The 23,223-nt window shown below is 39.6% G+C and overlaps 1 protein-coding gene across 3 annotated transcripts; it reads left to right on the top strand.

The window, feature by feature from the left end:
- The first annotated feature begins 266 nt into the window (after positions 1-266).
- On the top strand, positions 267-21,517 carry tspan12 (tetraspanin 12). Of its 3 annotated transcripts, none has more exons than XM_053241642.1 (7): positions 267-1,003; positions 4,162-4,244; positions 5,839-5,974; positions 12,145-12,210; positions 15,196-15,303; positions 16,113-16,312; positions 20,608-20,867. In XM_053241642.1, the coding sequence occupies exons 1-7, from the start codon at positions 938-940 to the stop codon at positions 20,684-20,686; spliced, it is 738 nt and encodes a 245-aa protein (XP_053097617.1). In that variant the 5' UTR covers positions 267-937; the 3' UTR covers positions 20,687-20,867. The 3 variants fall into 3 exon arrangements, with proteins under 3 accessions (XP_053097617.1, XP_026778498.1, XP_053097616.1); XM_026922697.3 differs by having other exon boundaries at positions 283-1,003; positions 16,113-16,256; positions 20,608-21,517; XM_053241641.1 differs by lacking the exon at positions 267-1,003 and adding an exon at positions 1,017-1,868 and having other exon boundaries at positions 16,113-16,256; positions 20,608-21,517.
- Positions 21,518-23,223: the final 1,706 nt, after the last annotated feature.

The following is a 23,223-nucleotide window of genomic DNA, read 5'->3' as shown; positions in this document are numbered from 1 at the left end:
TAATTCAGTTTAATATGTCTGTGATGGACGGGTGTCCCAGCCAGTCCCACCTCATGCTCAGGGCTGGCTCTGCACAGCTGGAATTATGGGATTAAGTGTCCCGTGCGCGCGCACTTTTCTTTTCTTTTCTTTTTTTTTTTTTTTTTTGCATGAATACATGACGACATCCGGGTAATTTCTGTGTAATCAATGCCTGTTCTGTTTCTCCTTCTGCTAATGTTAAAGCTAATGAGGAGGCACTCAGTTCGCCTTTAGGACCCGGAGGCTGACACTCGGGGGGGGAGAGAGAGACAGAGACAGAGAGAGAGAGAGAGAGAGAGAGAGAGTTCTCCCAAACTTCCCACATGCATGCACAAGTTAAACTGACAGAGCCTGCCCCAGACTGAGCAGAGTGAAGTCAGACAGTCAGCTCCCACAGCAGTCAGCTGCAGTAAAGTGGAGTCCACAGCGCGTGCAGCTCACTCTGGGACCTTCCTATACTTCAGCGCTGCTTATTTCCACTAAATAAGGCACTGAAATGAAAGAGGATTATTAACCCCACTGCAGCATGGCACTTCTGTTCAAATGGCTCTGGGATTGTTTTTCGTCATAAGTGCCCATTCGCGCGAGCATCCGCCATCCTGAGGCACGAGGAAGCAGCAAAAGCAGCGAAACCACCTGTTGCAAATGCTTTCAGGGAGAAAGAGAAGCCTTCCCACGGATATAACACACACACTGACACACACTGAGCGCTGCACGTGCTAACACAGCGCCCACGGATCGCCACCGTTATCTTTTAATCGGTTTCTGACAAGCCATGTGACTGCCAAAGGAGTGTTTTTCTCCTTGCACTATTTCGGCTAAAAAAAACAAAAAAACAACAAATCTGCCAGCGGATCGCGCGCGCGCACGGTGGCCAGCGTCAGAGCGGTAGAATGAGGAATGAGGCGCGTGCACGATGGCCCGAGAGGACTCGGTGAAGTGCCTGCGCTGTCTGCTTTACGCTATCAACTTACTCTTCTGGGTAAGACCCACATCCCAGACTGAACACGACCGCGCGGAATAATAGGCTCACTTCTTGCAGTTTGTGCCGGAAAGCCCGAGCACGGCAGCAGGTGGTCGACGGGCCGCTCGCGTTACACCACTATGGGACGCCTAAAGATGCAAGCATGCTTCACTTTCACCATCTGAGCTGCACATACTCAAACATCCCTGTCCTGCTTCCCAAGTCGAGCTGTAATGTTTAGAGATCTCATGCACTGCAGCATTAAACAGACCGAGAAGCTCAGGGTCTGTTTAAAACTCTCTGCTGTCGTCGTGATGGTTGTCATGATCTTTGCATTTCTAATCAAAAATCATCACTAAAAAGTTCAAAAGTATTTACTCATCTAGGAAATCCAGAAGACCGGTACTCAAAACAGACCTTCTGGCAGGTTTAAGAGGTTTTTCAAATTCAAACACTAACTGTAATAAGAGAAATGTTAGTGTTTATACTCAAAAACTGTTAAGAACATTACATAAGTATGCAATTTGAGACACAACATTAGTTCGTTTATTCAGTTTTGGACACACTGACTACATTTACATGCACATCAAATTCCGTTTAAGATCTATATTCAGGTTGCAGCCATATTCTGAATACAATGTTTAGCTGCATACAGGCATCAGAATATTCCTGTATATATGGTAGTTGTAAGTATGGTGAGCTACACATGTACTTTTCCTTTCCCACTGTTATTTCCTGGGAGCTTCAGGATGCTGCCGTTGGTTATAGAGTATATTCAGTTATTAGTTTTATTACTACTTTTTCCACTCTAATTTAATTGGGACTCTAACACTTCTCACCCTCAAAAATTCCTGACAACACCACCTCAAAATGGAAAGGTGAGGTAAGCATCTGTTAGCACCCACAATTCCTTGCAGACTGAGCATGCGCATATATCTCCTTTCAGTGGATTTACTGAATAACAAAGTTTAAGATAGACCCCATTATAGAAGAGATGCTAGTATTTAACAAACCAGAAGTAAGAGGATTGCCAGGTCTCAGCAAAAAAATTCCAGCCAGACTACATCTCAATTAGACCAAAAACTTCAGGCATGGGAAAACAAAGACACATTTTTCTTCTTTTTCTCAGTCTTTGCATGGGAAACAACTTCACCATTGTGCACACGCATTTCTGATTTGCAGTATCTGCAATACTCCTTTTTATAATCATTTAATATGGCTATTATCCACTCCATAATCCCCTTTCCCTCTCCCAATCTTTGCAATATATCTTACAACAGAAGTGGTTCTATACATCGTAGATAGACTGCTTGCATTTACATTTTCCCTTTGTTTGCCATAGCCTATGATTGTAGAAATTAATTTGATTTGATTCTGGTTATTTGCTTTAAAACAAGATCCTGGCGGCTGCATGCTATTTTTTAAACTAGCGCTAAAAACAGCCACCTGCGGACTTGCTGTTCTACACGCAATCTCAATCCAATAGTAATCCAATCTGTCAAAAAAAAAAAAAAAAAGTAGCCCTGGCAACCTGACAAGTAGTTCTGTTGTTGGTAATTTCAGGAATAAAAACCCTATGCTTCCAATCAGTTAGCTAAAATATTATTGTACTCATGTAAATCCTGAGAGTAAAATTTGAATAGCTAGATTATGTTAATAAATGGCTATGAAATTTATTTTACAGTTTTATTTTTAAAAGTGGTCTTTGGCTACAAAATGTTTAAGAACTGTAATCCAAGATAAAATTACATATATATGTCATATTTACTAATCAAGATAATTCCAAACAGGCTAAATCATTTTCACAATTTTGATTGGAAATGACAGATATATCAAGTTATGAAACCATAATCAGTGAATCAACAATCGGCTAATGAAAAATGGTATGGAAGCCTGGAGAGGCCTTTAAAAGTTTTCTCTTTTTTTCCTTAAACACAATAGAGTAAGACATGCAATTTAGTTGAATTCATATACATTGACACACTATATTTGTTTATTTCAGATAAATTATGACTACTGATACACCAGATTCACTTGTTAATTCACTGCATTTTAATCATAACAGTGGTCCACATACATAGTCTACATACTCTATTTTAAATAATTGGCTTGTAATGATATGTTTATTGTCACATATACAAGCACGGGAGAGTGAAATTCTTTTATTCACATTTCCTAGCTTGTTAGGAAGCTGGGGTGAGAGCTCAGGGATATGGCACAAAAGTAAGCAAAACAGTCAACAATAGACTTGCATTCAATGCGTATTCACCCACCAAGTGTCAGTGGCCTATCTGCAATGAACAAGTGTTTATCCACTGCAAAAGAGCTGGTTCTCATTGAGAAAGTAAGTTCAGTTTCAGCTCCAAAATGAACACGGTTTGCTTTAATGATTAAATGTCTATACAAAGCAGTTCCTGAAATTTCTTGTCTGAAAGAAAAGCTTTTATTACCACCAATATGCGACACTATGATTTATAGTTACATCAAATTATAATACTGGAGTTCAGCTCTGCTTGTAGAGCTCTGTTTGTCTGCATCTTCCTCAAATTTAAGCCTTGTTGAAAAAAAAAACAGTATATTGCTAAAAATTGCCAAATAGCATATGGCTAAATTAAATACTGTATCTGAGAAACCAAGTCTGATGTTTGCACAGATTATCATGAAAGGGTCTTTTATTTTGCTGAATAGGTCTGGTTAAAATAGTTCTCCTGCATCCACAAAGCAGAGAGAAAAATAGTTAAGCCCTGCAGTGGCTGACTTCAGGGTTCTCTATGCTACCCTTCTGATCCATTTGGCCTTCCATATTTCTGTTCCAACAACTGCACACTGAATTAAGGTCTATTAAGCCCCATAGCCATATCTCTACGTAGCGGGCTGCCTCTTTGACCCCCAACCAAGCCTGTGCTGCATGTTTCACATTCTGCTACACACTATTTTAGGGAATTAAATGTGATAAGTGCTGGGTGTCGCTTTCACAGCCAAGAATGCCAACGGGGCCCACAAACTAAACCGTGCTCCTCATATCTCAGTGGGTCAGACAGACATGCCACAGTACCCTTACACAAACAAGGTTTAGAGGGCTCTGAATTGTGAATGCTGGAAGGGATGTAGGTTACTGAGTTGTACACGTATATTTGTTTATGTGCTGCCAGTCTAAAGCCTCTTTCTCTCCACAGCTAATGGCCCTGTGTGTGCTGGGAGTGGCCGCGTGGCTTAGGGATTACCTGAACAATGTCCTCACCTTAACTGCGGACACCAGGTGAGAGTTCCTGAATGGGCAGGTGTGAATGGCTCCGTCCATTCAAATACAAACAATAAAGGCATTTTAAACAGCCAGTCACGGCTCACACAGTACACACGTTTTTTTAAGTAGACCTGAATCAACAGAACTTTATATCTCTGCACTACAAAGCATGGTGTGTAATTGAGTAATTAGTAAACACCTCATTTGGATTACATATAGTAGCTTGATTTTTGGATTGAATGTGCTTCCGCAGCAGCAAAACATCTTTTTTCACTGAAAATCAGGGACTGTTTCACGATTTTTCTGAAAAAAAAAAAAAGGTTGTATGAGCTCAGAGTTTGATCACTGGATCATGATTACGGACCCGATATGCAAATTATTAGAGTTTGAAATATTAACTACAAGCACAACCTAAATTGCACGCAAACATACCTCATATTAGCGATGATGGGAATTGTTAAATTAATGCCCACTTATAGAAAACCATATCCATGATTACATATTTGTCGTGGTTAAATAACAACACATTTTTTATTAACCATAAATTACGTCGATTGCCGTATGAGCTATTATTAAGACCTCCTGTCTCATCAGATTCAAGAATTCAACAGTGCCGTGGTATAGATATTCTATAATATATAATATTTACAAATATGAATTATATAATATTTTAAAAATGTTTTTAAATCACTGAGTCGGGTTGCTTTTTAGTGTATGGAATTTAAACCGTATTGTTTAGAACGTGCAAAAAATATTGAATTTGAATCAAATCAAAATCCAATGAATCGTGAGTCAAACTGATTCACAGTCAGGCCAGAGACTCTGACTCTTAAAAAAGAAGCTGAACAGATTCCTAAGGCGATATGCTAAATTAAGAAGCTGGCACTTATCTTCTGCTTCGTCTGTCGTAGGTGTAATTTAGCACCGTGAGACACTATTTAGTCGGCGCACAATCTTGCAGCGGTTTCCACAAATAAACGGAAAGCAGAATGTGTTAAGACATGAATGCAATATGGCAAAATGAGCTTTCCAGAGCTGCAACTTCCTGACTTGCTGACTCAGTTCCATTTTGCAGCAATAAAAATCTCATCTGCCCTGAACGGATGCCACATAATGAGATAACAGCTGAGTCGAGTATTTCGGTTTCACACTGTTGTGTATCCATTGTGGCTATGGTTGAATGTGTGTGTGTGTGTGTGTTTATTAGTACCCTCTCTCAAGAAAGAAAAGTCATCCTATGGTGCAAAAGGTGAAGTTTTTGGTTAGAGAAAGGTGTGTGTGTGTGTGTGTGTGTGAGGAGGGAGCACTGGTGGTCCACATTCATCCAAAATTAGCTAGGCTACACATCAAGGCTTTCCCATGTCCTTTCCTGGCTATGTATCATTGAGACATGAGGACAGAGTGAGAGAGGCAGTGAGAGGTTGGAGGCTTACATTTCCACTGAGTGCAGTCATTATTTACTTGTAACTGGTGGATTAATAAAAATGCAGCCCTGTGCAGGATGGAAGGGGGGAGGAGGAGGGCAGGACGGATTGATAAATAAACAAAAAGACTGCCAATGAATGACTTCCCAGTTCTGCTCTCTTCCTTCTCTGTCTCTGTGTTGTAGGCTGGAAGAAGCAGCGGTCCTCACATACTCCCCTGCGGTCCATCCTGTTGTCATCGCTGTGTGCTGTTTCTTAATCATCGTGGCCATGGTGGGCTACTGTGGCACGCTGAAATGCAATCTGCTGCTCCTCTCCTGGGTATGTCTCCATGCGGGGGTTTTTGTGTGTGTGTGTGTGTGTGTGTGTGAGAGAGAGAGAAAGTGAGAGAGAGAGAGGAAGCGAGCAAGCAAGCAAGCAAGAAACAACACTTGTATGGGAACAGGCACACATACACATGTGCTTGTGTGTGCGTGTGTGTGTGTGTGTAGATTCATGACATGCAGTATAATCCCAATTTAGTCTATTTCAGTAACAGATTATAATACTACAAAATGTGGAAAAGTTCAAGGGGGTGAATACTTATGAAAGGCACTGTATGTACTTACTCCGTAGGGTATAATAATGGTGTTCAGGTGTTCTAGTGATTCAGTTGTAGGCAATATCACTTTTATGATATGTGATTGTTTTTATATTTGTTTACAGAATTGATACATTATTAAAATTTAAGAAATTAAAGTACGACCTTCATTTATTCATTTTTCCTACATCGAGAGACAAGGATCACTCTGCCAAAAGGTATAAGAGTCAGCCGTCGTTCACATGTGTACATGCCATTGGTTGTTATGTAGTCCAGCTTTGCAGCCAGAGCTGGAGCTTGACTCTTCATTTTTTCTGCATCAGTTAGCCCACTATCTGAGTTTGCACTTCCAACCTAAGAGGGCCCTTCAGGTTGTCATGCTTTCTGATCATTTATGTTGTAAATCTTTGTACAAGCTCAGCCTTGCCCACTTTCCTGAGGCCACACTGTGGTAATAGGATGGACAGAATGCATGATGTGCTAGTAGAAACCTCTTTGTTAGCTTGTAGTGGTTTACTCCTGCTGTTTAAAATGGCCATAAAGCATGCGAATAGCCAAGACGAAGAGTTATGGCCCACGTTACAGCAAATTACAGAGAGGAGGTGCAAGCTACAGCCTCAGTGCTCCACATTAATTAAAGTGATGGACAGGTGAGGAATGCCAGAACAGAGCCTTGCCCACAAATTTATTCTGAGTGTTGTGGATTAGCATTCTGTGCGATGTTGGGTTGTTAAGTGATGGCATTTTAAGATTGTTATGGGCCATTAGCAGAGAGAGGGAGAGAGAGAAATTTGAAAAAAGGCCAATAAAACTAAAGCAATCCAAAAACGATGCCAATTATGGGGCTTTTCCACCAACATGGCATCAGGCACATCAACCTGCTGGTTTGGGACTTGGGTAAGATTTTTAGGGGTTGGGGTAATGATGCCACCACCTTAAGGCTCAGATGAGCATGTGAACACATTTACAGTAGTTAACATACAGTGGTGTGGCTTATATACATCTTCTATTTGTTAGCCTACTTTACAAAAACTGGCTTTGTGGTGGTCAATGATTCTGCTATAGTATCCTTCTGCTATAGTATCCTTATGAGCCTTGAAATTGCTGGCTCATTATGGTACCTGGTTTGCAATGGTCAGATCCTGTGCTAAACATGGAACCCTTCAAGTACGTAGCAGGTAACATGCAAGGATTCAGATATGGTCCATGAAGAGGGTCGCCACCCCCACCCACACCCCCCACACGTAGGGCAGTGGAGGTTAAGTGCTTGAGGCATTGGACTTCTGGTTGGAAGGTCAACAGTTCAAATCCCAGAGCTAGCAATTTTCCACTTTTGGGCCCTTGAACTGACCCTGAACTGCCCTTGACCCACCCTCAACTGATAAGTTGTCCATTGTATCCTGCCTCAACTGTAGGTCACTTTTGAAAAAGAGTGTCAGCCAAAGAGGTAAATGTAAATGCAGAGGTGTCCCTCAAGGCTCAGTGCTTGGGCCTCTTCACTTTTCTTTTCAGATGGCTTCAACTAGATACAGTATAGATACAGTATACAGTGTGGTCTATACTAGGAACACTCTACTCATCCTTTGCACCGTCAGATACCCAGGTTGCTACTTATATCTTTTCACATCTGGCAGACATCTCATCATGGATGGCAGCTCATCAGCTATGGCCCAATCCCAGCAGGACTGAGCTTCTTTGTATTCCTGGAAATGCATACCTGTGACTTGAGTTTGGTGCCTTGATATTCTGTTTAACTGAAGCATCAGTGTTCTCTTTAGGGATTAGCTATTGTTCCCTGACTCGGTCATGCAGGGTTCTCCGATAAAATATCAGGAGGCTTTGACCATTTCTCTTCTAGGAAGCCACTCAGGTGCCTTAATATCTCAATACTTGACTGCTGCAGCTTATTTCTGGTAGGTCTTTCTGCACTTGCTATTTCTTCTTAACTGATCCAGAGTGCAGCAGCCTAACTTGTCTTTACTCATGTCATTCCACTTCTACCTTCACTGGCCTCCTATAGCTTCTAGCATTAGATTTAAAACCCTGATGCTTATCTGCAGAGCCAAGAATGGACCATTCTCCCTGTATGTGAATGGCAACAGCCCAACTGCACACTGCATCTCAAGCTGTTCTCACCACAAGTAAGGCTTGTCTTCTTCTGCCAGCCACAGCACTCTCCTGTGGTGCCCAGGTACTGGAACTTCTAATGGCTGAGTTACTTGGTGTCTTCAAACACAGATTGAATGTCTTGAATAAGAGTGTCCACTACATGCCATAAATGTTATTCATTCAGAGCAACTTTGCCTATGCTGATAGATGACTACCTCATGACCTGTTCATCCAAAACTGCAACTGCTGGCGCCGTCAACCATTATGGTGTCTGGTTACATAAAAAAGATACAACAGTGTTGGGAAAAAGAGGTTAGCCAATTTCATGAAAATCCTTCTTCCTAGTGTCACTGTAACAGTAGAGACCCAGCTGTACACCCGAGCTGGACTATAAAGAGGCAAGAGTATGTAGAAGAATTTCACCATGGCCTTGATTTTCAAGCCTGACTCCTGTTCCAGATGAGGACCATGATTTCTGGGACGTCTTCCCCCACTTGCCCTGCTCTTCCCCTTTCTGGGTCTCTCCATTCATCTCTTTATTCACTGCCTCTCCTCTCTTCTCCTCTCTGGCCTGTCTGGGTTTGGGTTACAGCGAGCCTGCAGTATTATCTCACGCAGCTTCAATAGGTAAGGCAATCCAGGCATGAAGCGGGATGACTTGGAGAAAAAAGAGAGGCTCTTTAGTTTCCCTGAGCCTCTGTTCACCAGCCGGCATTGCACACATAGAGAGAACAGGGACAAACACGTTCTCGCTTTCAAATAGACACGTATACACACTGTTTATATAAAGTGCACTTGAAACTTTGGCTATATGGGTAGACGGCTTTTTCATCACCTGTTCATGACCACTGATAATCAGTACACAGTTAGCAGGAGTTTTGCATGAGTGGGAGTTTTGGAGCCTAATAACTGATATGAGGACTGCACACGCACACCCACACACACACACATACACACATACACAGACTGTTCACAAAGAAGGAAGTTGCACATGGACACACATGCTCTGGGAAAATGCACACACAAAGAGAGAAGGGTCAGCAGGGAGACAGTTAGAGTGAACAGGCATGAGCTATTAAAATGACAGTAAGCAAGCTTGGAGTAGTGTGACACTACTAGGCTGTTATGAATTTGTCACTTTTGTTTCTGTTTTAATTCTTAGCTAGGCTGTGTAAATCATTGTTTCTACATTACTTTGAATCTGTTTTTTGTGTGGAGTTTCACATGTTCTCCCTGTGTCTGTGTGGGTTTCCTCCGGGTTCTCCAGTTTCCTCCCATCTCCCCAAAACATGATAGTAGGTTTTATTGCAAAAATCAATAACAAGTAGACTTTTAAATTTTGTCTGCTGAGCAACCACCAAAAAAACTAATAGCCTGGACACAAATTCTGCTTGTTCCAGACAACCAGGCTAGTGACCAAAATTCAGGGGGTAAGTAAGTACTGTGGCATTTTGACAGAGAGTCAATACTTCACTCTGTCTAGCTACAAACATTTGCATTTATATTTGTGGCATTTGGAAGATGCCCGTATCCAGAGCGACCTACAGAAGTGCTTTGGAGTCTTTATCGGTAAATATATCCTGATACTGGTTCACTAGGTCACAGACTAAGAATACTATCAGTCTAAAAACTCTGTTGGGGAAGTAATATAATAAGAAAAGCACACAGATTCTGCAGTATTTTTTTTTAAATTAAAGTGCTAATTTAAGTAGTTCAGGAAGAGGTAGGTCTTTAGATGTTGTTTGAAGACTGCCGGTGACTCAGCTGTTCAGAAGTTCATTCCACCACGTGGGTGCCAGAACAGAGTTTCTGTTTTACCTTTCTAATAAATTTATGATTTGTCCACGCTTGGTTAAAAATGCATATTCTAAAAAATAAAAAAAAAAAGCCCTACTTGCTAAGGAGGCACATGATGTTATCTCCTTGTATTATGTGTATGTGTGTGCACCTGTGTATGTGTGTGTGTGTGTGTGTGTGTGTGTGTGTGAGACAGACAGCATGAGAGAAAGATGATCAGAAGGTTAAAAGTTAACATCAGCTAGATTTATAAAAGTGAGATGTTTGGATTGAGGAGGTGTAAAAGCCATGTCAGGGTTTTGTGGTTTGCATTTTATATATGCAAGTGTATAATATATATGTAGTGTCTTATAGTGCGTGTGTGTGTGTGGGTGTGTGTGTGACGAATAGCAAATGGATCATAGCACTACAAGGAACATCTGTTTAACACAAATATTTGGACTTTCCAAATAAACACAGTCACCCAGGCCTGCGCCGCTAGCTCGCTGCCAAATCCTGCTCCTGACATGAACATTCATCTTAATAAGGCCTCACAGTGCGTTTGGTTGACAGTTTGAGTGTTAAGTCGGATGCGCTGGCCAAATGGATGTGCAACAGTGTGTGTCCGTGTGTGAAGTGAATGGAGAATACCTTTCTTCGCTATCTCAGGCTGAAAGTGCAGGTGTGTCCTCGCCATACTGACCCATCAGTCATGATAACAGTCATTTACAAAGAGATGAGATAAGAGTGTGCAGGGATATCTCTCTCTCTCCGTCTCCTACACACAGTCATCTTCTCATCGTTCTACGTCGGCCATCTACATCTATTTTCTCCCTCTGCTCCTTAAAGGAATACTCCAGAGCACTTCAATCGCATCTCTATCCAGAGCAGATGGACAGTATGTGTGATTACTAAGGACCAGAATTTCAACACGTCCTCCAGTACAATAACAGAAAATAAAATATTGCAAATATGTTTATAATGGAAGATTAGGGGCAGTTGTTGAATTCCATCAAAAACATTGCAATTCAGAATTATAACCATTACAAAGAAGGACTTGAGTTTTAAAGTCTTTCCAAAGCATTTTATCCAGCTTTCAAACACTGAAGTGATACAGTAAAGGAATTTAGTTTAGAACTTAGGTACACCATCAACTTTGCTCTGAAAAAATAGGATGGACTGTATAAGAAATAAAACATGACACGATGTTATAGAGGATTATTATAGGATAATAATCAACAAACAGGTTTTATTCCATTGCTAAACATTTTTAATGTATTTACAACATGTAATTTGTCATCCATTTATAGTTACGTTTAATGTTGTGGAGGACAGCTCCTGTTATCACTTACATTTGTAGCAGTCATGTACAGCTGTTCCTTCAACATCCTTTGTTTTCTCTCTTGAAGTCAATAAGACAAAATTACAGCTTGTCAATTTATAGAGAAAATCAAAAAACTTTCCTGGAAACTTGTTAGAAAACTTAAAGGGACAGCCTTACTTCTGACACTGGAGACTCCTTCCAAATATGCAAAATAACCATCACCATTTCATCAATTATACATGTTTTTTTGTTTGTCAAACAGCATTTCTGTTTTTTATTATTAGGCTAAAATTATGAGGAGCGTCCCCCATACAAGTCCCTGTGAATGAGCTGTTACTATAGAAATGATAACGCATTATAACAAGCGCATTATTATAAACCTGGGATTTGTCTTGAAGCCGGCACTACTCTCAGAGCTGCTGTTATAGAAAATTAATCAAACATCTTCCGACCAATCAGAATTGGGAATTCAACAGCACTGAACCATTCTACGAAATAGTTTTTTAGTTCAACAAGTGCCCTTAGACTTCCATTATGTGAGATTTGACTTGAGTGGGGTCTTTTCTCAAAACAGGGAAATTTTATTTATCACATATACGTTACAGACAGAGTGGGCGGAGCTAAGAATTAAAAATATTGGAGTATTCCTTTAATATCCTGGTTTAAAAGATTTACATCCCTGTGTGTTTGTGCTCTCTGCAGTACTTTGGCAGTCTGTTGGTGATCTTCTGTGTGGAGTTGGCCAGTGGTGTGTGGACATACGAGGAGGTGAGTAATGAATAGAATACGGGAATACTGACCTCTCACCTACCTCTGTTACGTCTCACATCTCTCTCTCTCTCTCTCTCACACACACACACACACACATACACACACACACACAGATAAGCAACCTAACTGCATCTATAAGAGTGTGGATCAGGTTTCGGTGCTCACCACACATAGGCTAATCTTAAATGGAATGAGTTTAGAGACCAGTCTCAAACACCTTTTCTTTAGTGGCAGAGAAGAGCCTGGTCAGATCACAGTAAGCTGTGCAGATTGTTACTTAAAAAGTCTTGTCTGAAATGACATTTTAAGTATTTAAGTATTACCCCAGTGAATTTTACGACCTGTGGGTGGGAGAAGACTTACATTCCTCGCTCTTGTACTGTAACTACATGCATTTCCTGTTAGCGTCACTGTAGTTACTGACTCATGAGCTTTTTTTGAATAACTTCATAATAAGTTGATCTGGTGGCTTGTCCACATGAAGTGACATGTTGGAGGTTTTATTTTAGTTAACGAGGTTATACTTAGGAATAGGAGTAGATATTAATGAGGCATAGCATCATTTACAGTTTGTAAAAAAGTTTGTACACCCTATGTACATAACATAATGATGCTCCAAGTAAGATATTAATAGTAAAAAAAAAAAAAAAGAAAAAAAAAAAAACCTAAAATGAGATCAGTTCAAAATGTTAAATCTCTCCACTTTTTGCCTTTTTACAGGAAACATTTTTCTCTTTTTTATTATTTTGGATTTTTTTGGTAGATAATTTGGAAAATATAGGTATTACAACAGACAGAAGATTTTGTGTGTGTGTGTGTGTGTGTGTGTGTGCGTGTTGCTAAGGTCTTTTTGAGGAGCTGTTCGTGAAATGAGCTTGTAAGGAAAAAGGGAGAAAAATGTGGTTGCCGGTAGCATCTGCTACTGTTAGATTGAGTGGATCAGAGATAAGCCTAACCTCTAGGGCACACACACACACACACACACACACACACACACACACACACCCTACAGGCAGGATCTTATCAGCAATCGAAAGACCCTTGAAAGGTTTTGATATGTACCATAGCGCAGGTGTGACCGAAACTGACCTGTGTATGAGTGTGTGTGTGTGGCCACTCACTAAGAGCCTACGCCTCTGCACCTGGCCCTGCAACATTATCCCTATTGTCCCTTCTGTCCCTTTCTCCACATCGCCATGTGGCAGTCAGTAAATTCCACTTGCTGCATTTCCCCCGTTTCTGCTATCAGACTCCACTCTCTGACACACACCTGCCCCAGGTGCATTGTGGGTACTCTGCCAGTCAGGGTGAAAGAAGCAAAACAAGGTTTCCAGAGCATGCGAAGGGCGCCTGAGGCAGGGTGTCTCGCTCCAGCAGTCTGCCAGAAAAAGGTGTTTAAGTGCGGGATGTTTTACAGCAGTGCTGCTCAATAAAGTGCTCATGAGAGAGACATTCATCTGCGAAATATGGAGCGTACTGATGTTTCAGCTGCCTCATGTGAATTAATATCATGCCATAAACTTGAGGAATTATTGGAAATTACACCGGACCGTGCTGATATATCACACTGCAAGCCAAATAAAATGTCTGTCCAACAGTGAAAATTCTCACAGCTCTCCCAAGCCCCATTTTTAATTTACATAACGACTAATACTGATTTCTTTCCTTACCAGAAATACTACGAATACTACAACGTTTTTCAAAGTGATATCTATCCACAACATCTGCAGCATATGTGTGATTACCACAGACAAGAATTTCAACACATTTCTCTAAATAGAAAACTTGTTTACTCTAAACTCACTTCTAAGGGCAGATGTTGGGACAGACAGTCAATAAACGTTTATGGAAAGTGCTTAATGTCGTGGATCATTTCCCTCGTGCTTGTGTTTCGCATGCTGATTGTGATAAATAACAGCAGCACTGCAAAATTAGTCCCAAAAAGGTAAAAAATTAGTGCAGTCCATTCAGAACAAAGCAAAGAGGCTTTAGTACTTTAGTAGTAGTAGTAGTAGTAGTAGTGAAGTAATAATATTACTAGTAGTGCTAGAAGTAGTAGTGGCAGCAGCAGTAGTAGTGGTAATAGTAGTGGAAATAGCAGTAGAGGTAGTAGTGGTAGTAGTAGTAGTAGTAGCAGTGGTACTAGTAGTAGTAGTAGTGGTAGTAATAATAGTAGTAGTAGTAGTAGTGGCAGTAGTAGAAACAGCAGTAGAGGTAATATTGGTAGTAGAAGTGGTAGTAATATTAGTAGTAGTAGTGGTAGTAGTAGAAATAGCAGTAGAGGTAGTAATAGTAGTAGTAGTGGCAGTAGTAGAAACAGCAGTAGAGGTAATATTGGTAGTAGTAGTGGTAGTAGTAGAAATTAGCAGTAGAGGTAGTAATAGAAGTAGTAGTGGTAGTAGTAGAAACAGCAGTAGAGGTAGTAGTGGTAGTAGTAGAAACAGCAGTAGAGGTAGTAGTGGTAGTAATAGTAGTAGAAGAAGTAATAGAAGTAGTAGTGGTAGTAGAAACAGCAGTAGAGGTAGTAGTGGTAGTAATAGTAGTAGAAGAAGTAATAGAAGTAGTAGTGGTAGTAGTAGAAACAGCAGTAGAGGTAGTAGAGGTAGTAATAATAGTAGTGGTAGTATTACATGTGCTGTATATCACAGTTAATTTGGTGTTTTTAGAGTATTTTAATGGAAAATAATTTTTTGCTTTTATCAAACAGGTTATATCAGGATATCAGTGTTTGGTTGTAATTCATCCTTTTAAATATGCTACTTTTTCAGAGGGAAGAATTTGTGGTTATGAGTTACCAATGACCAGTGTAGACACATAAACATGGCCATGCCTCAGTTTCAGCCTCAGTTACCACAGATACCACCAAACCTTCAGGAAAGCACAAGTAACTGCAATTTGTGGTAGAGATGAATGCAAGTTTTTTGATATTGCGTATCCTCTGTATCTGTGTGTGTATGTGTGTGTGTGTATGTGTGTGTTTAGCCATCAGTGCAGAGGTCAGACATGATCAGCCTGAAGTCACGCATGCCCAACTACGGTCTGCAGCGCTACCAGTGGCTAACACACGCCTGGAACTCCTTTCAGACTGAGGTGAGGATGCAGTATTGCAGTGTGTAAATGCCTCACACAACAGTGGGCGTGGTTTAGTTTTAATCCTGTTCATTTTGTTTATTACATTTTATTTGAGATTGCTCAATAAAACAAGACAGGATGTGCTGTTATAGGAAAATAATCAAGGATGGGGCGGTGTGAAACAGCGTTCCTGTTACCACATTATACGTTTTTTTATGAGTTTATAGTTACATTTAATGAGAAACAATAAACAGGAGCTCCAACTGCTGTTTTTAAAAACAAGTAAGCCAATAGATAGATAGATAGATAGATAGATAGGTGGGAAAAGTATGGAAATTCAGAAAACATTTTTAAATAAATATGAATGTTCATTTGTTAGAATAAGACAGTAATGATCTAAATCATTTGATTTTTGACATCCACTAATTTCCCCAAATTTATTTAATGGATTAATTATTTCGTGGTTTCATGACAAGTTAATGCTCATTACTGTAAGCAAAAAAAACCCAACAACCCCATTGAGCACTGAAAGCGTGGAAAGTTAAAACGTCAATCAGAAAAGGTCCTGAAAAGGGCCGGATTTTTTTTCCGCACAAGAAAAAGAAGAGAAAACGGTTAAGAGAGAGGAAGTGATATTGACATGACATCTTTCCTCATGTAGTCTGTGTGTTTCTGCTTGATGCTTTTAGTTCCATGCTTTTTATTTGTTTTCTTTAACTCGTAGTCTTGTGATTCTTTTGTTTTGTGTCTGCTTCATACCATTGCACCAGTTTACCTCTGGAGGGAATTAACGCTTTTCTCCGTCCTGAATCTGTCCTGGTTTTCAGTTTAAATGCTGCGGCGTGATCTATTTCACCGATTGGCTCGAGATGACGGAGATGGAGTGGCCACCTGACTCCTGCTGCTCCAATCAGTATGCAGGCTGCGCTCGGCACGCCCACTACAGTGACCTGAGCGACCTCTATCAGGAGGTAAGCCTGGGTGGTGGCCGGCGGCTGTGTAGAGGAACGATCGCCTCAAGCCTGGGGTAATTAGAGAACGCTCAGTAGCCTCAGGCTCTGAAAGCTCTTTTTAAAGACGAGCCTCAGCCGCCGAACTCTTTTGTGGAAGGTGATTGTAATGCAGCACGACTCCGTAATGAGAGATAAAGAATTCTTTGACTCAACAGATAAGAGGGTCAAACGAGAAGAGGCTGAGAAGTGACTCTCTAAGTTGTGTGTGTGTCTGTGTGTATGTGTGTGTAATTAGAGTGACATGACATGCAAAGTGACTAGAGGGTGAAGTCGTAAATTGCACTTCTAGAGCAATTGGATAAGAAGCTGAAGTTGAGTAAACACACACACACACACACACACACACACACACACACACACACACACACACATACATGCCCTCACTAAGGCTAGAGCACTCACTAGACAGCTTGAGATGTCTTTCACATCAGGTTCAAGATCAGTTCTCAAATATATTTCATGCTCAGAAGGAACTAAGTCTACTGTCGGGTCGCGTTCAACATTTCAGGCTTGAATAAAATTTTACAAAAGATGACCTTGTGTGTAGGAAGGACTAGACTTATAGATATTAGATGAAAGCTGATAATGAACTTTAGTACCAGTTGAAGAAGGCTGTCTAAAGTTTATTATGACTAATAAATATGTAGTATGCCGATCAAAAGCACCGTGCATAAATCTGTAAAAGTGAGATCTGAAGGTAACTATGGAGGACATTTAGGTGAATTAGACTGATATTAATGATTCATTTTTATTTCCTCATGATCTGATGACAGATATGGTTGCCTTGGTTTTCCATCACTCCAGAGATTTCCGTCAATCCAAATGAATCCTGAATAAACTGTTATATATTTATATACAGCCTAAACACTGCACTCTGTCGACAAGTCCAGTTTAGGAGCACATTACATATAATCCAAACCCAACATTTAGTCATTTAATGTTAAAGATTTGTTTCATGACAAATCCTAAATGATGTCAGTCTCAGCAAAGAAAAATGTTAAAATATTAGTTAGATATCAATCTCACGATTATCATTGAAAAGATATTAAAATAACATTTTCATTAACTAGCTTGGAAGACTTTGAAACGTGTCAGATGAACCTCACAGAACTATTTTTTGCACTGGTCATGTTGGTTAACTTGCAGTTTGACTCAGAATAGATCTGAAAGCGATTAGATTTGAAGTGAACAATTAATTTCAAAAATGTAATAAAATAATAAAACACTTATTAAAAAAAATTAATAAACATTTCATTTTGATCAGCCTCGATTGGCTTACTCCATCTCAATTCATGGTTCGCTCTGTGATTCTCAGTGGGATTTTGGGTGGTTTTAAAGCTTCTATGCAGGTTTTTCTTTTTCTTTAGGAAGCTTTAACTGTCCATAGAACCACTGAGGAGCCCGTGTTTCTAAGAACAGTTTTTATATCGCGAATGAGCTACCAGCTGCAAGACTGGCGGTAAACTGTTGTTGCAGCAAGCTAACACACTTGACAAAAATGTCAAGGTTTATTTTGTCTTCGGTTGGCAGCGGTCGAGTTTGGACAGAATTATGTCAGGCTGTAGTTGTGTTTGGATTCAGAACGGTGCTGTGGGGTTGGTCAGGATGGCCTCGGACACAGTGTACCCGGGCTGTGGTCAGATCATATCCGAATTCCCCTCCCTTATTACGCTCTAGCCCACACACACACACACACACACACACACACGCATCACTTTTTACAAAACACAGTCTATTCTTTCAGGAAAAAATACACCCCATACACACAATCACTTCAATCAAATCAGCTCCAAAAGTATTGGCACCCTTCACTAAAAAGGCCAGAAGTAAATTGTTTAAAATGAATAACATGCAGTCATTATATTATAAGCAAGATTTTTTTTTTTACTTAAGTAGTGTAGTTTTTTTTTTTCTTTCTGCAAAACACAGGTTTTTGAGATTATCCGCACCCATACAAATGCTTGGTGGAGTTCGGTGATAGAATAACAACACTGAACCTCATGGATAGAATATGCTTGTGTGTCTACGTCTTGGCACACTTTCAAATGTATAGATGTTTAAAATGTCTTCAGTATGTCCTGATTGAGCGTAATGCATTTTTATGTAGTTTTATATTCATTACCTGAATTGTGCAGCTCAACTACCATCTGTCTCTTTACTGTTAAAGCTCGTTTTCTCCATAATGATGGATTTAAAAACAAAAAACAAAACAAAAAAAATGCATGGGTGTCATATGTTTAGATGAAATATACTTATTAAAAATTTAAAACAATTTTGCAATATTTTGAATATTCATTAGTGGAGTCAAAATAAAGTTTTGAGAGAAAATACAATTATTAAAAACTTTAAAAAAAAATTCTTTCAATATTTTCAGATATTCTTTAGGGATGGCAATTCTTTCCTACACATTGTTTTGAGAGAAAATACAATTATTAAAGACTTTTTAAAAAATTCTTTCAATATTTTACATACTTTTAGGGGTGTCAATAATTTTGCATGGGATTTTGAGAAGAAATACAAATATTAAAAAGATTTTAAACATTTTTGGAATATTTTAAATATTCTTTACTGGTGTCAAATAGTTTACCAGATATGGATTTGAGAGAAAATACAATTATTTAAAATATTTTTCTTTCCATATTTTAAATATTCTTTTGTGGTGTCGATAATTTTATGCCATAAAACTTTGAGAGAAAATTCAATTATTTAACAATAGCTTTTATGACAACAACTTTTGTTTTTGATGGGTATATAGTTACTCCAATAAAATGTATAAAACGAGTAGAAAACGAGTAGAAAACAAATAATAATTTGTAATATTTATTTGATACACTCACTTTTGCCTTTTATCACGAAGGGTGCCAATAATTCTGTAACTGACAGACTAAAACAGCTGACTCTTGGCTTTTGAGAGTTGAATAGATGGTTCAGGAAACCAGTCAAGAGCAGATTTCACCTCCAACTTCTCTCTTTACCGATCTTTATCTGTCTCTCCTTCTCTCCCTCTGCTGTGAGGAGGTGTGTCAGGCATAAAGCACAAATCTCTCACTGCCAGGAAATAATGTACCTGCCTTTCCACATTGCTCCATCTGCATAGGAAATCTCTCTCTCTCACACACACACACACACACACACTCACATGCACGCACACATATACAACACACATACGCACACCGGATGAGTGTTGCATTTCTCACATATTACCGTGGCAGCTGCTGTGCTGACAGGCGTTAGAAATGTGTGCTGTGGACAGAGCAGCAAAACGCAACTGAACAAGAGCTTCGTATGTGTTTAGATGTAGATTGTTTCTGCATCAGTACTCCTAAAGATGCTATTTTTAAGTGTTTCAAGACATGAAAGAATTATAGAAGTTTGAAGATACCACAGAGAAACTAAAATTCACAGTATTGCCATGCAGTTGATCTTAATCTAATCTCTTCCTTTTTTAAAGCTTTTGTTTACATTTTTCTGGCCCAGAAATAGGCTCCGCCCCAAACAGCTGGAACAGCTCTTTAGTTCCGCTACTTTATCGTAAAGTTTTATGTTTACGAGATGTGTAGGATCATGTTTCTCGAGTTAGAGTTTAATGACCTTTCCTTTTTTTCTTTTCATTCTCATGTTCTCTCACGCAAATGAAAAATCCAAATCGTCTAAAGAGCCAATAAATCTTCAGCCTACGTTAACAAAATTGTAAAAGATATACATTTTAGTTAATCTATTTTTTTAAACTCCTTGAACGCAGCTAGGACACATCTCCAAATATCCTCATATTCACTTATTATGCTTACTACATAGGATATACAATAATGTTGATTTATACACTGCTTTGCATAAGTATTTCAATTCCAGGTTGTATTACTACAAGATTCAAGGGGGGTGAATACTTATGCAAGGCACTGTAACTGGTGAAGTGCACTGTGTACAAAAGAATGCCATTTGGGATTCAGCCACAGAGAAAAAAGTGGCATTAAAAACATATTCAAATGTAATGAAGTAACATCAACCCCATTAAAGCTATTAAATTAAATAAATTAAATAAAATTTTAAATAAATTAAAGTACAATTTATTTAAAAATGTAATTAGGTAAATATGATGAGTAAATTTTCAGTAAGCACCTTTGCTGACTAAATTCAGTCACAGACAGGGAGACATGAAAATGGCATGTTTTATAGGTAAATGTTTCTTTGTCTCAGCTGTCCAGATGGATATTAGTACCAGGTGCATTGTTTTCATTCACATTACAAGCAGCAGAGGACACTTATTTTTACAAACTGCCATTTTAAATGACCATGTTTGGTCAATTTCCAGGGCTGCGGTCCCAAGATATACAGTTTCATCCGAGGCACGAAGCAGCTGCAGGTCCTTCGCTTCCTGGGTGTGTCTATAGGAGTGGCGCAGATCCTGGCCATGACGCTGACCCTCACGCTGCTCTGGGCGCTCTACTACGACCACAAGCCTCCCGATCCTACTCCACCTGACACAATTACACACACACACTGCCTTGCCGAGGAGTCCCAAAAACCTGGCCATGGGTACCTACGGACATCTGACACGTGGGCTAATGGACACAGCCAGTTTGAGATGGAGCAGCTCTCCTAGCAAACACTGTACGATACGAATGAACGGTCCAGTTTCATTACGATTGTGTACAGCCATCCATTGCCGTCGTTATGAAGAGTTATCAACTCTCCTTTTTTTCTAACATATCTAAAGCATGTGGAACTTCTTCTGTAGACTGGAACTGCAGCTCCAAAGGGGGTGAGGTAGCAGGGAATATACAGCACCCTATACAAGGATACACATTAGGACGCTGTAGAACACTCACCACGTACCCTTAAAAGCTCTACACACTCAAACTAAGTAACCAAAGAAGATTGTGGAGGCTACGTGATTTTTTTATTCATATTTTTACCTGACATTTCGGGATTTAAAGGACTATAATCACTAGAACGCACATAAACTTGGGTCTTAACTTGTTTTTTAAGGGTGTATTAATGAACTGCTATTCTAAGCTTTATTTTTTTTGATGTACAAAAAAACTACATGTCTTAATTCACTAGCACTGTGATGTAAATTATAGAACAGTTCTAGTTTTAGACAATAAAATGTTACAGCGGTGGCTTTGCATAAGAAAAGTTGAACACAAGCTGTGCTTTTTAATTACGTAGCATGTACACTGAAGCATGTGTGTGAATTACAGTGCATTTAACAATCAGAATCAGATTCTTTTTTATCATTTTTTAATGTGTGTTTGTTGAAACTGTGCTGAAATGTAGCCCATAACTATACAGATGATATACAGATGGGTGATACATTTAAGGAAAAAAATTATATAAAGTACCATGGGCTTCCACAAACCTCCAGAACAGGCCTAGCATAGATTCTACAAGTGTCAGGAAATGGCCTGGAGTAATGAACGTCATTTTTCTAAAAGATAATTATCCGCAATTGTCTCCAAAGCATAACAGATCCACCAGTTTATCCTTTATCCATTTTGGTGGGTAATTTAGAAAGCTATTCATAAATGAATATGAATGAACAATAGTTCATTTATTAAATGGTTCATCAGTATACAGCTACAATTTTAGGTGTTTTGTTCAGTGAAAATGCTGAATGGAAAACAACTAGCTGCTCTAACTAGCTGAGCTACAAAGCTAATTTCATAAACAGTGGTTCAGAAACCACATACATGTTTTTGAGATGACCAAACAACCTGAGGGAGACCAGTGTGAGATGAGTGTGTGATATTTCAGACATGGATGACACTAAACTAGCGCCTGTTAGCCTCCTTAACAAATTTGTTATTAGCGAAATTAGCTTCAGTGCAAAAGTGAAGAAGTACACTTCAGACAGGAAACTTGACTAATTGTGTAAATGTACAGAAAAGTGTATGATTTTGGTGAGTTACTGCTTTAATAAGCTCTGGCTTGCTAAATAATTGTGTCGTATAAACAGCTTTGTGTTAGCTTTGCTTTGTTTTAGCCTTGCTAAGAAGCATCCTTCTACCAGTGTAGTATTTTTCTGAGGAAAATTCTGAGGAAATTTTTGTTTTAAGGGGCTCATGTTGAAATGGTGCAGTTTGGAAAGATAGAACATGCTGGAATTTCCTGGCCTTGCTTTCACCATACCTGGGTGATGTGCTTGGCCGGAGGAGTGAAGACATTTTATTATCAGGACCACTATCTTCCTTTAAGACCTGCATAAATGAAATATTACTGACATAAAACAGAACATCTTTATATGAGCCAGAGAAGTGTGTGTGAAATAAGCAGAAGTTCGGAAGAAATGGTGACTCAGACGAGAGCAGTCTTCCGCTCTTTCTCTCGTTTCCTTTCGCTGAGCAACATGAAGGAGTTGGTTTATGAAGGAGAGAGGCATGAAGACAAGATTACAAAAGATATACTGTTCCCTCTCTTGTTGCTGTCAACCCACAATTCTTGTCGGACCATCCTCCTATTCATGGTTGGGGTGTATGTGTGTGTGTGTGTGTGTGTGTGTGTGTGAGAGAGAGAGAGAGAGAGAGAGAGAGAGAGAGAGAGATTTGCCAAAAGTTATCATTAATCTGCTTTTTTTTGTGTGTAAAGGTTTTCAAAGCTTGTCAGCACACCCTTGTGTAACAGTGTGTGTAGAAGGACAAAAATCCCTTGTGTGTGTGTGTGTGACACACGTGTAGTTGTGGCCTGACACACACCACCCTCCCTTCCCCTGTCTCTTCCTGCAGTGCATCTGCATACAGTAAAACAAACCAGTCCAGGAAATAAAAGCATTAACCTTTCACCTTGGAGTAAAAATAGCAGCGCGAGCACTGGACAGCTGCAGCATGTACAAATCCTGCTTCGACTTCCTCGCATTTTGTCCACGTCATCGCTTATCTCCTACTTCTCAGTACATCTTATTGTCCAATCTCTTCACAAGCCTCTGAAA

Source organism: Pangasianodon hypophthalmus, chromosome 18 (assembly GCF_027358585.1).
Source record: "Pangasianodon hypophthalmus isolate fPanHyp1 chromosome 18, fPanHyp1.pri, whole genome shotgun sequence".
Taxonomy (NCBI): domain Eukaryota; kingdom Metazoa; phylum Chordata; class Actinopteri; order Siluriformes; family Pangasiidae; genus Pangasianodon; species Pangasianodon hypophthalmus.
This window is presented reverse-complemented; position numbering and strand designations above follow the sequence as displayed.